At 34.3% G+C, this 18,096-nt stretch overlaps 1 protein-coding gene across 1 annotated transcript in view; it reads left to right on the top strand.

The window, feature by feature from the left end:
• Nucleotides 1–17,016, top strand: part of LOC148943411 (uncharacterized) — a 46,617-nt gene extending 29,601 nt beyond the window's left edge. The window contains exons 3-4 of the mRNA XM_089100995.1: nt 3,661–3,834; nt 16,724–17,016. Coding sequence (XP_088957121.1) covers nt 3,661–3,834; nt 16,724–16,789 — 240 coding nt within the window. The 3' untranslated portion in view covers nt 16,790–17,016. The remainder of the gene's footprint in view (nt 1–3,660; nt 3,835–16,723) is intronic.
• The last annotated feature ends 1,080 nt before the right edge of the window (nt 17,017–18,096 follow it).

Raw genomic sequence — 18,096 nt, 5'->3', positions numbered from 1 at the left:
TAACCAGATGTCTACATTCAGCAACGTTGTTGAACTTATATTGACATCCATCAAACAGTGGGAAAAACCATGAAAAAACATCCTCAGTGAGAAAAACCATAAGAACATACATAAATTGCTGTTGACATCCAAGAAACACCTAGCTATTGTTGTTGACATCCAAGAAAAGAACCATAAAAGTGAGAAAAACCATGAAAACATACATAAATTGATATTGACATCCAAGAAACATCCATCAAAGTGAGAAAAACCATGAAAAACATCCTCAGTGAGAAAAACCATTAGACTCGATTATAGATGGGAGCACATATGTTCGTACCGTATCTACAGGAGCCTCCCTACTGCTATAAAATAATCTATTCCTATCTTTACTTTAATAAAACATATGATGTCAGTTCACTGAAATTCTGTTTTTTAGCGTCTTTTCCTCCATCATTTAAAACTTTTTTTAAATAAATTAACAACTCTACGATATAAACAATTTTTGTCTTATGAACTTTCACAGTCATCTTCCCTGTGATAGTCCGTTTGACATTTTTTCCGTTTACAGGCGCTTTGATTTTTTTAAACTCCCTCTATCCTTAAATGATTTGAATGAAATTCAATTTGTGCTTGTTGTGATTACAGAAAGCTTTTTTTATGTACCTCCGTCATTCCAGAATAAAAACTTGGAAATGGAAGAATATCCCAAAAACAATAAAACTTGTGCTGCAATCCGGGATTTGAACATCCAGATACGGAATGGATATCATTGAATCTTAGGTTCAACATCCTTCTTCATCTTCTTGTTTGAATAATTCTGAGGTACCGAACAAATATACTTTTAACTTTTAATAATGCCAAAACAATACCTAATTTAAGCCCTCTGTAGCTCTACTGCCAAGCTTAGGTCAATTCACTGTGTGGCCACAAGTTTAAGAATTTACGACCTTTCTTTTTCTTCTCTTTTTCAATTGTATGCTAGCTTGAAGATGTTTACGTGATACCCCTCTTAAATGGCAACAAGACGTCCAGAGAGCCTATTTTTCTTAAATGAGTCTTTTGCCTACATCACAAAAATCATTGGTTTGGAGTTTGAATCTAAAATCAAGGTCTTTATAATAAAAAAGAATGGTTATAGCGATTGATGCTATAAGAATTGCGCAAAAAATGCGCAAATTTGTTATGTCATCTTCACAGTTTGACTACTAAATATCGTTTTTTTTTAATTTTCAAATTATTAGTGACCAATATTTTAAATATTGAGCTCTTAAGTAGTGCAGCTGAATAGTAGTGGAAGAGCTTGTGTGGTCTTTGATAAGCTCCGAGCGAGTTTTTGAGCTCCTACAAGATTGCTAAGATCACACCAAAATTTATAACCTTTAAAAATGTCAGTATAATTCCTTCACCTGTAAAACATAGTTTATAAAACAAAAACGGCAGATTGGTGGAAAATCATAAGGTATTTCAATTCTTGATTTTTCATCATTGTGGAATTATATCTTTATTGTTTTACCCATCCTATGGTGTCGTACCCTGCTGGCTGCTCTTTTGGTTCCCTAAAATGCTAGTATAAAGTAAACCATATCATTCATTATTTTTAAATGAAAAAGCTGAAATCAAACATGTGCTTCATCGTCTGTATATCTTCTGAAAATCTTCGCAATGAGCTCCGCACTTTATCTAAAAAAAAATTAATCATTAGAATTTAGCTAGTTATCCCATATGTGGTATACGAAGCATGTTCGAAAAGCGAGTTTCGTTTTCTAAGAAAAACAAGTGAAAATCAAGCACCTAAATATATTATATGAAATTACATCCTTTACACTCTCACTCCCGCTATTTTCTAGGCATTTATCATAACATGGTACAAGTTTTTATATACCCTCTCCACAGACTTGCCACCTGCGTTGGCAAGTCTGTGATAATTTTTTCTTTCTGCTGTTCATCGCTGTTGAAGCATTGACCGCCAAGGAAAGATTTGAACACAGAAAGAACTCACTAGGACAGAGGTCGATCCTGTCCGAAGGATTGTCAAATACGTCGCAGAAAATTCCTGTAGGACTTCTTACACATTTATTTTCACAGTATGGGACTGAGCAATGCCTTGAATGAAAACAATGTCTTTTGCACAATGATTCTTCTGTATCGTAGAGCGGATTTTTTTTAAAGCATTTGACTATAAACTTCTTTATTGATCCTTCCCCTCAGAGTCAAGAAGTCAATAGGTAAAATGCCTTGCCTGTTAAAAGAAAACTGTTTAGATGACTTTTTGAAGCGCCAAGATTTTCTTCACTTTGACTTTTACCGGTGATAAAGTGTACCTCCATACCATGAAATACTGCTTGGTGTCAGGGGTTTCATAAGAAATCAGGTATCATAAGGTATCATAAGGTATCAGGGGTCTCGTAACCCTGGTGACTATCTGCAATAAAAATGAATCGCCACTCTCGATATAAAAAAATCCAGTATTTCTATAGGAAAACTATAACGCTTGACAAACTATAAGTTTCAAGTTCAGGTAAGTTTCAAGTTTGTCTGCAAGTTCGGGGGACTTGTTGGTCATCTGTCAATCCTATGACAAGGTAAACTACCTTTAGACTACAAGTGGCCAACCCTATTAGGCTTAGGTTTCACTTGTTCACCGCCTGTGAGTCCAAAAAAATTCAGTCTCAGATTTTGTATTCAAGTCGAGCAGACATTGTCCGTCACGCGTCACCCCAAAATCAAATCAATCTCTTATCCCTTATTGCTATGATTATCTTACCTTAGTTCTACCCTAGGAATTAGATATGTATGGATGATAGATAGACTTATCTATCAACAAATGAAATAACATCATTTTTATACAATCCTAAAAAGGGTTTATCCCAGATTTGCCTCTCAATCGCTCGGACTATCTGTCTTGGCTTTTTCTACAATTAGCCATGTCTTGATGCCTGCAAAACACTTTATTTTCAATATAAAAAAAAATCGAGTGAAATGACTTTGGGCACCCAATATTTCAAAAGTTGGTGAAAGCCTTGTTTTTCAGTTATGATCTTCTGAAATACCCATAAAATACCCATGGGAAATGGGAAATACTAAATTATGGGAAATACCCATAAAACTTGTAGAAAGTGTAGGGTAAGTGCATTAATTGTAAATGCACGGTAGACCTGTTAATCTTGTTTAAAATATTAAACAATGGATTATAGACTCTTATTTATCTTTTGGCTGAAAGAGAGAATCACTAAACATTGCGCGTTGTGAATTTGCCAAAACGGCCAAGTTTCAAATTTTATAAGAAACTAGGAAAGGCTCATTCTAATAAAATGACTGTCATATGTCTCAGAATAACTTTGATATGCCAGACTGAAACTTAAGATGAATTGGACTTAGGCTTATTTTGCTCAGCACTGCAGGCTTATAAGTATTGTTGGAACACGGCTTTAACTGACCTGAGTAAGTTCTATTTAGAATAGATTTTCGTAAGTAAATTATTTAGATTTTAGGGCTTTTTCTTATTAAATCATTATGAGCAATTAATGAATATTTGAAAAACTAATATTATTATTCTACAACTGTCTTGTCTTTAGTTTGTTTAAGTAAACTTAAGATTATGCGAGAAATATTAGGCAAATTTTCGAAATCTGTAAACATAATACAATTTATTTTGCTTACTAATGTTTCTCCTTTCAGGGAATATGTTGTCCAAACGCCAACTTTTGTTGTCCAAATTATTGCTACGGGTGCTACCACGATTATTGCGATTGCCCATATGGCCCATATATGCTTATCCAAATGGCATCAAATCAAAATGCCTTATCGAAGAAGGAGTCACACGTATTGGTTAAAGCTGAAAGCCTTTACGAAGTAAAAAATTTAGTTTTTTGCAAAATCAAATTTAGAGCTTTGACAGCTTAATTTTAATATTTATATATCTTTGGTTAAAGAAAATTTTGTACTATAAAAGTACAAAGATTATAACACAACAAGAACACAATTTTCTAGCTTTTAACGGTAGGTTAACATAATACTTTTATAAGCAGGATGTTTGATAGTCCTCTTTCTCTGGCTTAGGTATGAAAAAGTCCCTGGCCTTGAGCCTTGTACAGGGGACATAGCACAAAGCAAGGCTCTTCTTTGCGATACCAATGTACTAGCTTCACCTGACTTTATACTATCATAGAAAGCCGTCCTTGAGGTTCTCGTTGCTCTCCTTATTTTCTTTTTCAAGAAATTTAAGCCTCCTGCAGACCCACCGCCCTAAGCCGTGTTACTTCCCATCTCTTCCTCCGGTTGGGTTTCTTTCTGAAACGGGGTTTCTCTCACTACTCATCGTTCTGATTTTAATCGGCTTTGCCCCCAATTCAGGCTTACTCTGTTCTGGATGAGAGCGACAGCTTGCGTTGTCCGTTCTTCTCTCAGCTTTACAATTCTTTCAGCCCTCCGCCATTTATTGCTTCAAGCTCTGGGAACTCTTGACTTTCGACAAAGATTCACAACGACTTTTTAGAAACTCCTTATCCAAGCTCATAGAATCTGCAGATGGAGGTTCTTCATCCATGGTTTTAAACTCTAAATTCCTTATTTTCCATCACATAACGAAAAATTCCATTTGACTTTGATTTCTGACCGCCATTTTAGGGCCCTGACTCGCAACAAAGAATTTCAAGACTCCTGTTAGGTCGCAACCTAGAGGGAGTCCCTCAAGCACACCCTAACCAAACCCTTCTGGTTTGCCATCCAGCGTGTATTGGGGGCACGAAAGATTTTTCTTCGTCTGTCTGGGCGACTGCCTGGGTGGCGGGATCAATACACAGCTCATAGGCATGAGCCTTTACTCTTTCCCTTAATCCTCCTCCAAAATTTCATTATCATTTAGTCCCCATTATGACTTACGTCAACCTCCATCATTCCACCCTTCAACAGTGCTCCCCACTCACCACCTCAATGGTCAACAAAGGGCCAAGGAGCACCAAAAATCGTGGGGTGGCTTAAATTGAGTACTTCTGGCCCTCATACGAGATTATGAAGGAGGGACTGGCCCTAGGGGATGAAACCGGTCCAAAGATGCACGCTGCCAAGATAAAGGAAGGAGCGTCCAACTACCATCTAAAACGTGCTCTACCATCCATGTCACTGATATTTCTGCCCTATACCTCTGGCTCTCTATTACCCTCCTCTATTCCTTGCTTCAGGTTTAAGTTCCGCTCCCTTGTCTTCTGAAATTTTTGGTTTCAGGCTTGGGATCGTCTATGTCTCTCTTCTTCATCCCTTGCTCCACGCTTAAGATTTCACCTAGGAAGCTCTGACTAAAGCTCCGTCATCGGTCCCAGACTACGTTATGGAATATTATATGCAAACTGAAAAGTATTATTTAATGTTATAAGATTAAGAATAATTTAGCTTAATTAGTAGCAAATCTTGCTCAAAAAATTCTTTTATTGACCGATTTCCATGAGCTCAGTGCGTTTTTAGCTTTTGGATACAGTACTCTAACATTCCAAAGGGAGATCTTAGACGGTTTGTTTAAGTTTAAAATTCTTCTCCAGGAACTTTTGTGAGTTGCCGTCATGTTGAGAAAGTTAGACGAGAGTATCAAAAGTAGCGAGAGTATCGAAAAAGTATCGTTGATCTTTCTTTAGTGGACTTTGTATTGCAGGGATAGCATTCAATGATAAGTCCCAATCATTCTCCTTTCCAAGGCTTGAAACAGGGTGAAAAGAGTCAAACAACAATCCTCAGGAGGAAGGACCTAAAAACAGAGATCAGCATCACCAGTAAAGACTGTAGAGCCTAATGTCATATTCTTTATGTTTTTTGCCTTTACCAATTCAATATTTCTTGTGGTGTAGGAAAGGGCATTCAAAAAAGTCTGAAGAGGCTAGTTAAGTTGGGTTTTTTTTTTTTTTTTTTTTTTTTTTTTTTTTTTTTTTTTTTTGTAGTTAATCATTAATTAGTAAATGAGTTGTATATACCCGCCTAGTCGCAAGTGCTTTTTGGTATCTTTCTTGGGGCGGGTATTGGCATATTTGTTAAATGTATTTTGATGTTAAATAAAATGAACTGAACTGAACATTATTCTTTAATTAACACCCTTGTCTTTCTTTAAAATTATCAACTACATGCCCTTAGCTGTTAACAAGATATTGCCAATACACTCTTCTAACAACGATTTAGTTTATAGCTTGTTTTGTTATATTCAACATCTACCTTAACTATTTCAAAAATTTTCACCTAAATAAGCTAGACTTTATTCGAGACCCAGGATAAAAAATGCTCTCGTTTCCCAATAATAAACTGTATATACAAACAATGGGCCGCTTGCGCAGGGAGGATTCCTTTCTCTGGGGGCCCTTGGCTGTAATTTTTGTGGAGATACATGTTTACATACGAAACTAACATGTGACCTACTTCAAGAGAGGTCTAGAATCTTATACGAACAAGATCAATAAACGAGACATGTGACATTACCAGATAAGGAAATTTCAAAATTGGAATATTCTTATCAGGGAGTTAGAAATACTGACGGGACAAGATATCTATTAACACGATTTCTCCATAAGACATGTTTATAAATTTGGAAGGTCTCATTGGAATTTAAAATGTATCTGTGCACAGTTGCCAGAACTAAAGGAAACTTCAGAGATTAATTGAAATTAGGGGATTTGAAAGTAGAAACGAAAAAGGTAAGGCATCTGAGGGAACGCTAACTTTATTAAGAGATACATATTATTTTTTATTTTGTAGTTCTTGACTGTTTTCTGTATAATACACAAGTATCATTTAAGCAGCGTTTTCAAGATACAATATTCTTTAACAATCTAGTATACTAAAAAGTTAATACTAATAAAGAAATTCAGAACAATCCTTAGAAATCCTTAGAAATCAACCAGTGAGACGATTATGGATTTGAGCATAAGGAACCGCAACCACCAATGACCCTATTCCCCAAGGACCTCAACCTCCAAGTTCGCCTCTCCCCAAACTCCAAGAAGCCCCCCTCCAACTTTTTGGGGACCACACCCCCATTTTCATACTTTTTGGTTTATTTTTTAACGTGAAAATTTTATTTCAACTTTTTTTTACATGTCTTAGAATGAATAAGTACATCATATGGGATTAGTGAGATGATTATGGATTTGAACTTCAAGGACCGAAACCACCAATGACCCTAGCCACCAAGGACTTCAACCTCCAAGGTTCACTCTCCCTGACCTCCACGAAGACCCCTCCAACTTTTTGGGGCCCATCTCCCTATTTTTTCATACTTTTTTGAAATTTATTTATTAACATGATATTTTTATTTCAACTTTGTTTAAGTGTCATAGAATGAACAAAAACACAATATGTGATTAGTGAGACGGTTATGGTTTTGAACATCAAGGACCACAACCAGCAAGGACTCTAAACACCAAAGACCTCAACCTCCAAGGTCCCTTCTCCCTAACCTCCAAGCGGCCCCCTCCCTCAAACTTTTTGGGGCAAATTCCACCCTTTTTTAGAACGTTTTTTTGAAGTTTATTTTTTAACATGATAATTTTATTTCAACCTTTTTTACATGTCTTAGAATAGACAAGTACACCATGTGGGATTAGTAAGATGATTATGGATTTGAACATCAAGGACCACAACCATCAATGACCCTAGCCATAAAGGACATCAGCCTCCAAGGTCCCCTCAACCAAACCCCTAAGGGGCCCCCTTCCTCAAACTTTTTGGGCCCATCCCCCCATTTTTTACACTTTTTTGCAGTTTATTTGTTTAACATGATAATTTTATTTAAAAATTTTTTTACGTGTCTTAGAATGAACATGTACACAATATGGGATTAGTGAGATGATCATGGATCTAAACAATCAATGACCCTACCCACCAAGGACCTCAACCTCCAAGGTCCCTTCTCCCCAACCTCTGAGGGGCCCCCTCCTTCCAACCTTTTGGGGCCCATCCCTCCATTTTTTAATGCTTTTTTAAAGTTTATTTTCTGAACTTTTTTTTATTTTTTTAAACTGTTTTTTTTCAACTTCTTTAATGTATCTTAAAATAACATGAAATATGCTTGTGGCTGTACTGATCCTTGTCTATGCTTGCTCATAGACCCGACGCAGCTTTCCCAGTGATACTCTATGCCTGGTTATCGACACTACCTACTTTATTGCATATCTTAGATCAGTAATTTTTCTACATTGGAAAGATTGATATCTGAATGATATTTTTGTTTAAAAAGTGAAAATGAATGATTCGAGGAAAGTGTGTACACGTGATAAAGTCATTGTTGTCTTGAATGTTGACAAGGAGAAATATTTGAACTATGAAACAAGTACAAGTGGTAGCATTATTGGAAATATATCCGTGCGTTGTCATGACCGTGAGAGTTGAAAGTGACGGGTGCACACGTAACCTAGTCTAAAATACCCTTAAAAGGTTGAATTATCTCCCTCTTGAAAGGCATTGCTTGGTGTTGGGGTATGCAAAAAGTCGTAATGTAATGTTGGGAGTAAAAAAGATGAGTACTTCAACTTGTAAAACGGGTTTAGGAGGAATATTAAGAGAACTTGTTCTCAAATGATATAATAAAGCCATTTGAAAAGTATTACTTGGTGTTTGGGTATGCAAAAAGTCGTAAAGTAATGCTGGGAGTGAAAAAAGATGTGTACTTCAGTTTATAAAACCGATTTAGGAGAAGTTTTAGGAAAAGAACTTGTTCTGAAATAATAAAATAAAAGCCTTTTGGAAAGTATTGCTTGGTGTTGGGGATATGCAAAAAGTTGTAAAGTATAGTTGAGAGTGAAAAAGATGAGTACTTCAACTTGTAAAATGGGTTTAGGAGGAATGTTAAGAAACGAACTTGTTCTGAAATAATATAAAAAACCTTTTGGAATGAATTCCTTGGTGTTGGGGTATGCAAAAAGTTGTAAAGAAATGTTGAGGGTGAAAAAAGACGAGTATTTAAACTTTTAAAACAGGTTTATGAGGAATATTAAGAAAATAATTTGTTCTGGAATAATATAATAAAGCATTTTGAAATGTGTTGCCTCGTGTTGGGGTATGCAAAAAGTCGTAAAGTAATTTTGGGACTGAAAAAAGGTTAATGCTTCAACTTGTAAAACAGGTTTAAGAGGAATATTCAGAAAAGAAGTTGTTTTGAAATGATATAATAAAGCCTTTTGAAAAGTATTGCTTGGTGTTGGGGTATGCAAAAAGTCATAAAGTATTGTTAGAAGTGAAAAAAGATGAGTACTTTAACTTACAAAACAGGTTTAGGAGGAATATTAAGAAAAGAACCTGATCTGAAATGATATAATAAAGCCTTTTGAAAAGTATTGCTTGGTGTTGGGGTATGCAAAAAGTCGTAAAGTAATGTCTGGAGTGAAAAAATATAAGTTTTTTAACTTGTAAAACAGGTTAGGAGGAATATTAAGAAAAGAACTTGTTCTGAAATAATATACTAGAGCCTTTCGACAGGTATTTTTTGGTGTTGGTGTATGCAAATAGTCTGTTGACTATATATATCAAGAAATGTTGAGGGTGAAAAAAGACGAGTATTTAAACTTTTAAAACAGGTTTATGAGGAATATTAAGAAAATAATTTGTTCTGGAATAATATAATAAAGCATTTTGAAATGTGTTGCCTCGTGTTGGGGTATGCAAAAAGTCGTAAAGTAATTTTGGGACTGAAAAAAGGTTAATGCTTCAACTTGTAAAACAGGTTTAAGAGGAATATTCAGAAAAGAAGTTGTTCTGAAATGATATAATAAAGCCTTTTGAAAAGTATTGCTTGGTGTTGGGGTATGCAAAAAGTCATAAAGTATTGTTAGAAGTGAAAAAAGATGAGTACTTTAACTTACAAAACAGGTTTAGGAGGAATATTAAGAAAAGAACCTGATCTGAAATGATATAATAAAGCCTTTTGAAAAGTATCGCTTGGTGTTGGGGTATGCAAAAAGTCGTAAAGTAATGTCTGGAGTGAAAAAATATAAGTTTTTTAACTTGTAAAACAGGTTAGGAGGAATATTAAGAAAAGAACTTGTTCTGAAATAATATACTAGAGCCTTTCGACAGGTATTTTTTGGTGTTGGTGTATGCAAATAGTCTTAAAGTAATGTTGGGAGTGAAAAAAGATGAGCACTTTAACTTGTAAAACAGGTTTAGGAGGAATTTTACGAAAAGAACTTGTTCTTATATAATATAATAAGGCCGTTTGGAAAGTATTTGCTTAGTTTTGGGGTATTCATAAAGTCATAAAGTAATATTGGAAGTAAAAAAAAGATGAATACTTCAACTTGTAAAATGGGTTTAGGAGGATTATTAAGAATTGTTCTGAAATATTACCAATTATTCTGAAATAATAAAATAAAGCCTTTTGAAATATATTGCCTGGTGTTGGAGTATGCAAAAAGTCGTAAAGTAATTTTGAGACTGAAAAAAGATTAATACTTCAACTTGTAAAACAGGTTTAGGAGGAATATTAAGGAAAGAAGTTGTTCTGAAATTATATAATAAAGCCTTTTGGAAAGTATTGCTTGGTGTTGGGGTATGCAAAAAGTCGTAAAGTATTGTTGGAAGTGAAAAAAGATGAGTACTTCAACTTATAAAATAGGTTTAGCAAGAATATTAAGAAAAGAACTGTATCTGAAATGATATAATAAAGCGAGGCCGTATCCAGGGGGGGGGGTTACCCGGTTTGAACCCCCCCCCCCCGAAATTTTTTGACCGACTCGAAAATAAGTTGAAAATTAGTAAAACCTAGGAACAAATCAGTAAAATTAGTCGGAAACTGAGTCAAAAATTAGTAAACCCCCCCCCCCCAAAAAAAGTCAAAAATTAGTAAAACCCCCCTGAACAAAAATCCTGGATACAGCCCTGTAATAAAGCCCTTTGAAAAGTATGCTTGGTGTTGGGGTATCCAAAAAGTCGGAAAGTAATGTTTGTAGTGAAAAAATATAAGTACTTTAACTTGTAAAACAGGTTTAGGAGGAATATTAAGAAAAGAACTTGTTCAGAAATGGTATAATAAAGCTTTTTAACATGTATTTTTTGGTGTTGGGGTATGCAAAAAGTCGTAAAGCAATGTTGGGAGTGAAAAAAGATGAGTACTTCAACTTGTAAAACAGGTTTAGGAGGAATGTTACGAAAAGAACTTGTTCTGATATAATATAATAAAGCCGTTTGAAAAGTATTTGATTAGTGTTGGGGTATGCAAAAAGTCATAAATTAATATTGGAAATAAAAAAAAGATGAGCACTTCAAATTGTAAAATGGGTTTAGGAGGATTATTAAAAATTGTTCTGAAATATTAGAAATTATTCTGATATAATAAAATAAAGCCTTTAGAAAAGTATTTCTTGGTGTTGGGGTACGCAAAAAGTCGGAAAGTAATGTTGTGAGTGAAAAAAGATGAGTACTTCAACTTGTAAAATCGGTTTATCGTTGATTTCGGCAATGGAATTACTTTATAAGAAAATCAAATCTTATTAATAATGCCTAATTTATTTTTAACTTGGATATTCTTATTTCTGAAAACTAAAACCCTACTTTATTAAAAAAATCAAATATTATTAAAAAAACAGATGTATTTTAAACTTGGATGTTCTTATTCTCGAAAACTAAAACCCAACTTTATTAGAAAATCAAATATTAGCCTGCTATTAAAATCAGGTGTATTTTAAACATGGATGTTCTTATTCCTAAGAACTAAACCCTACTTCTTTGGAAAATCAAATATTATTGATAGAATCGGATATATTTTAAACGTTGATGTTCCTATTTCTTGAAAACTAAAACCCAGCTTTATTAAGAAAAATCAAATATTATTAATAAAATCATATGCATTTTAATTGTGGATGTTTTTATTTCCGTAAACTAAAACCCAACTTAATAAATGAAATAAAAATTGTTAATAAAATCAAATGTATTTCAAATGTGGATATTATTATTTCTGAAAACTAAAACCCAACTTTATTGAAAAATCAAATTTTATTAATAAAATCATATGTATTTTTAATGTGAATGTCCTTATTTTCTGAAAACTAAAACCCTAGTATGATTTATCAGATGTATTTCTAACGTGCATATTCCTATTTCCAAAAACTAAAACCAAAACCTTATTGAAAAAATATCAAATATAAATAATAAAATTGGATGTATTTTAAACATGGATGTTCTTACTTCTGAAAACTAATACCCAACTTTACTGTAAAATTAAATATTATTAATAAAATCAGATGTATTTAAAACATTGATATTCTTATTTCTGAAAACTAAAACCCCCTTTATTAAAAATCAAATATTATTAATATAATCAGATATGTTTTTAACGCGGATGTTCCTATTTCCGAAAATTAAACTGAAACTTTATTAAAAAACATTATTATTAAAATCAGATGTATTTTAAATATGGATTTTCTTGTTTCTGAAAACTAAAACCAAACTATATTAAAAAATCAAATATTATCAATGGAAACAGATGTATTTTAAACGTGGATGTTCCTGTTTCTAAAAACTAAAATTCTCTCTGCCGTGTGTCAGGACGGATGTTTGCTTGTCTGCGGAGAGTTTTGAGAAAAAATTCAGCTTATCTCTCTCAGACTTTGGTAAAAGTTCTGTTAAAGTATCACGTTTTCTAATTTATCCCTTATGAGCCTGCTAGTAGTATCTTTATCTATGAAAATTCCTTTTCTTACATCACTGACCTTTTTAATAGATATTTTTAACGTTAGACGGTCTAGCATACCCTAAAAATAAAGATCATGTAAAAAAGTAATCTATAATATATATTTAATGAAATAATGATATGTAGAATATTAATATAACCATATGTTTCATACATTATTATACATTATTAACATCATTGAACAACTTTGGACATTATTAATCTGTTCCACAAAATAATTTATCATGTTCTTTCTTGATACTATATTTATTCTCTTCTCTTGGTTCATAATCAGTACAACAATCATTCATTCATTTTGAGTCATACACAATTTTTAATGAGGTTTCACCTACAGGCTCAATCTGCATTTCATCTTTGGCACTATTGGATTCATTGACTATATGATCAATAGTAGTAATAACGTCAATTTGTGCTTCATTTTCCATCAATTCATCTTTATATTCATTGATGATATTGTGTGACAATGCTCTTTTTATTTTGCTAGCGATTTCACTGTCTATTTTCATATTGTGTTTACGCAGGCAACAATTCTGGCAGGTAGACATGATATTATTTATTACATTAGTACAACAGTTGGCTTTTCTTTTCCCTTTTTCATTCTTTTCAATACTGATATCAGAACGAGGGGAATAAGATGCATCAGTAGTTAATGTGTAACTAGGACCAAGAATAAGAAAATGCCCCTTTTCATCAACTATTATTTTTATGTTGGCAATCTCTTTGAGCATTATCATCTCTGGTAATGATACTCTTGCATATCCACCATTTGTACAATGGAAATTCTTGGGTACTCCAAAGAAATCTAAACTCTTACTGTCATGACAACACACGCATAAATTTCCAATAGTGCTGCCACTTGTACTTGTTTCATAGTTCAAATACTTCTCTTTGTCAGCATTCAAGACAACAATGACTTTATCATGTGTACACACTTTCTTCTAATTTTCCATTTTCACTTTTTGAACAAAAATATGATCCAGATGTCAATCCTTCCAATGTAGAAAAATTACTGATTTAATATATGCAATAAAGTAGGTAGTGTCGATAACCGGGCATAGAGTAAACTGGGAAAGCTGCGTCGTGTTCATGAGTAAGCATAAAGAACGATTGGTACAGCCGCAAGCATGAAAAAAAACCATGTGTAAAAAATAATAAAAAAAAGTTCATAAGAAATAAACTTCAAAAAGTATTAAAAATGGGGGAGAGGGCCCCAAGAAGTTGGAGGGAGGCGCCCCTTGGAGGTTGAGGTCCTTGGTGGCTCGGGTCATTGATGGTTCAAATCCATAACCATGTACTTGTTCATTCTAATACATTTAATAAAAATTGAAATAAAATTACCATGTTAAAAAAAACTTCAAAAAAGTATAAAAATAAATGGCAGGATGGGGCCCAGCAAGTTGAAGGGAGGGCCCCTTGGAGTTCGGGGAGAGTGAACCTTGGAGGTTGACGTCCTTGATGGCTAGAGTAATTGGTGGTTGGGGTCCTTGATGTTCAAATCCATAACCATCTTACTAGTCCCATATTGTTTACTTGTCTATTCTAAGATATGTAAAAAAAAGTTGAAATAAAATTATCATGTTAAAAAAATAAAATTCAAAAAAGTATTTAAAAATGGGAGGATGGGCTCTAAAAAGTTGGAGGGAAGGGGCCCCTTGAGGTTAGGGAGAGGGGACCTTCGATGTTGAGGCCTTTGGTGGCTAGGGTCATTGCTGGTCGTGGTCCTTGATGTTCAAAACCATAACCATCTCACTAATCATATATTGTCTACTTTTTCATTCTACGACATGTAAAAAAAGTTGAAATAAAATTATCATGTTAAAAAAATAAACTTCAAAAAAGTATTTAAAAAATGGGGGGATGGGCCCAAAAAGATAGAGAGATTTGGGCCCCTTGGAGTTCGGGGAGAGTGAACCTTGGAGGTTGAGGCCCTTGATGGCTAGGGTAATTGGTGGTTGCGGTCCTTGATGTTCAAATCCATAATCGTCTCACTAATCCCATATTGTGTACTTGTTCATTCCAAGACATGTAAAAAAGTTGAATTAAAATTATCATCTTAAAATATAAACTTCAAAAAAGTATAAAAGATGAGGGATGAGCCCAAAAAGATGGAGGGAGGGGCCCCCTTGGTGGTTGGGGAGGGGTGGCATTGGAGGTTGAGGTCCTTGGTGGCTAGAGTCATTGGTGGTTGCGATCCTTGACATTCAAATCAATAATCGTCTCACTAATTCAATATTATGTACTTGTTCATTCTAAGATATGTAAAAAAAGTCGAAATAAAATTTTCAAGTTAAAAAATAGACTTCAAAAATGTATAGAAAATGGGGAGATGCTCAGAAGTTGGCGGGGGGCTCCTTGGAGTTTTGGGAGAGGGAACCTTGGAGGTTGAGGTCCTTGGTGGCTCGGGTCATTGGTGGTTGCGTTTCTTGATGTTCAAATCCATAATCACCTCACTAATCCCATATTGTGTGCTTGTTCATTCTAAGATATGTAAAAAAAAGTTGAAATAAAATTATCATGTTAAAAGATAAAATTAAAAAAGTATAAATAAATGGGGGGATCAGTCCCCAAAAAGTTAGAGGGGGGATCCTTGGAGTTTGGGGAGAGGGTACCTTGGAGGTTGAGGTCCTTGGTGGCAAGGGTCATTGGTGGTTGCGGCTCTTGATGTTCAAATCTATAATCGGCTCACTAGTTGATTTCTAAGGATTGTTCTGATTTTCTTTATTAGTATCAACTTTTTAGCATACTAGAATGTTAAACCATATTTTATATTGAAAATGCTGCTTAAATGAAACTTCTGTATTATACAGAACACAGTCGAGAACCTCCAAAATATAAAATAATATGTGTATCTTAATAGAGTTAGCAGTCCCTGAGATGCCTTATCTTTTTCGTTTCTACTTTCAAATCCCCTAAATGTCAATTAATCTCTGACGTTTCCTTTAGTTCTGGCATGTCTGTAGAGATACATTTTAAATTCCCATGAGACCTTCCAAATTTATAAACATGTCTCATAAAAAAATTGTGTCAACAGATATCTTGTCCCGTCAGTATTTCTAACTCCCTGATAAGAATGTTCCAATGTTGAAATTTCCTTATCTGGTGATGTCACATGTCCCGGTCTTTGATCTGGTTCTTACACGGATTCCAGTCCTCTTTCTAAGTAGATCACTTGTTAGTTTCGTATGTAAATATGTATCTCTACTAGTTTCATCCGTGGAAGCAAAGCAATTTGACCTTTAGATGATTTTAAAAAAAACTGCCATTTCAAAATTGTGATTGAATATCACTGGTGAGATATCAAATAAAACGGCAACGGGGGCTGTCTCTTAATGCCCTCAGTCATTTTTAAGATATTGCGCACATGCCTTTTTGATTAACTAGAAGCACAGGATGTCTTTTGGTTTACTTTAATATACCCATAACATTTATTAAGTTTCACCTTAATGCTCTTGGCATTTTCAGACGTATCAAGAATCAAACCAACTCCCTTTTTCCCATGATAAACCTTGGTTGTAGGCAATGGACACAGTGTATAATTAACTATCCTTGTCCTGAGGATGTAGGGATCCATGTCCTCACCTGATCTTATCCTGTCCTGTGGATCTTGTCTTGGGCCTGGGGTATCCTAGAAGAAATAGTAACTAAACATTTTGTCTATTTAAAGCCAAATAACTTTTTGAAATTTCAAACGGGCGGGGGTATTTGTCCTCTTATCGTCCTTCAATATCCACCTCAATATACTCTAAAAGTTATAACTAAATACCTTTTACTGTACTTTGTTAAACCTTACATGTAACTGTAATTGTTACTCCCGGTGATAATAATGATACATAACGTAAATGTTATATATTAAAAGTGCCGGCTGATAAAGAGTAAAAGAAAGTTGTTTTCCTAAAAGGGCACCCAAAATTCAGAATTTTGACCTAGGGTCTTACAAGATTAAATATTTTTTTTCGTTTCTTTTCTTTTTTTTACTTTAAGCTATCTAAAAAATACAGATTTATTATTTATGTGTTATTTTTTATGACATATATAAAGGACTCAACTAATCAGTATTCAGAATTTAAAGGTTTCTTTTTTCAGTTTGAAGTTTTGCCTCATCTCGATGCCTATCATCCCAACAAAAATGAAAAGTTGCCAATCGATTAGTGAAAACAATGCCAACGGTTAGTGCTATTGTCCACAATGACAACAGTGTTTTCGCTTATTTTTCAATGTCACAATCTTCTTTATATTACAATCTTTATTTTAGAAAACTATGGAATAGTCTAAGAATAAATAGGGTCTACTACCATTTTATTCTACTACCGACTTAGAAGTAGATATTTTTGGCTTTTTGTGAATCAATGTTGTAACAAAATAAATTTTATGTATCACTCTTGTTTATGTTTTTTTTAACCATGGCTTGGCTGTCAAAGCCTATTTTTTCTCTAGACCCGAACTGAGGACCCTTGCCCCACAAAAAAATTCTGAAATATTTTTGCAACGTCAAGTGCTAAGAAAAAACAATTTGTGTGCCACCTCCTTCCATGATAGCCAGCCTATGTTTCCTTCTAAAAGACAAAACTATGAAATCTGATAGTCATTGCTGGTGACTACTTAAATAACCTAATTCGTTCACATCATTTGGTCAGCATGGCTACTCGTGCATAAGCTTGTCCATTAATTTTCTGGTATTATCTCAGTTGATCAGAGGCAACGCTTCATTTTTGCAAAAAACAAATACCATACGGCTCCAATTTTATATTATCTATTATTGTTTTTCTCCTCAAAGGCACTTCTTATGACAGGGGTCGTCGCATAAAATTCCAAAACGGAGTTCAGCTTATTACCGACCTGGAGCCGAAAAGGAATATTGTTGTACACCGCGTTCTTTTGTGGTGGATTCTTGCCAACGGTTTCAATGTCACAAAGATTCATAGAGCCCTCAAATTTGATCGAAAACCTTACAAGAAAACGTTTGTTGACACTTTTGTCAACAAACGGTCTCAAGTAAAAACAAAGGTCAAAAAGAGATCTTTGAACTCATTTTAAAATGGGCCTTTTGTGAGATATGTGAGAATTTGCCTAACAGGAGTCGTTGTGACGTTGTGACTGACCCAAAAGAATGTGCCCGAATCATTGCGGATCCAAAATTTACATTATTTATGATGTAAAACGGATGAAAAATGGAGAGTACATTAGCTCTCGGACGGTTTATACTAACTGGGATGAGTCTTTCTATCTCTAGATGGTAAACACCAGACCGACCCAAAAGAATGAGCCCGAATCATTGCGTATCCAAAATTTACATCATTCATGATGGAAATTCATGATGGAAAATGGAGAATACAATAGCTCTCGGATGGATTATACTAACTGGGATGAGTCCTTCTATCTCTAAATGGTGAAACACCAGGCCCCAAATCGGTTGTTGAAATTAAAATCAGAGCCGGGAAGTGACTAGGTATCGCTTG

Source organism: Artemia sp. Qi Xiang Cuo, chromosome 15, assembly GCF_049724085.1.
Source record: "Artemia sp. Qi Xiang Cuo chromosome 15, ASM4972408v1, whole genome shotgun sequence".
NCBI classification, from domain to species: Eukaryota; Metazoa; Arthropoda; class Branchiopoda; order Anostraca; family Artemiidae; genus Artemia; species Artemia sp. Qi Xiang Cuo.
The sequence above is the reverse complement of the archived record's forward strand: the minus strand, read 5'-3'. Positions and strand labels throughout refer to the sequence as shown.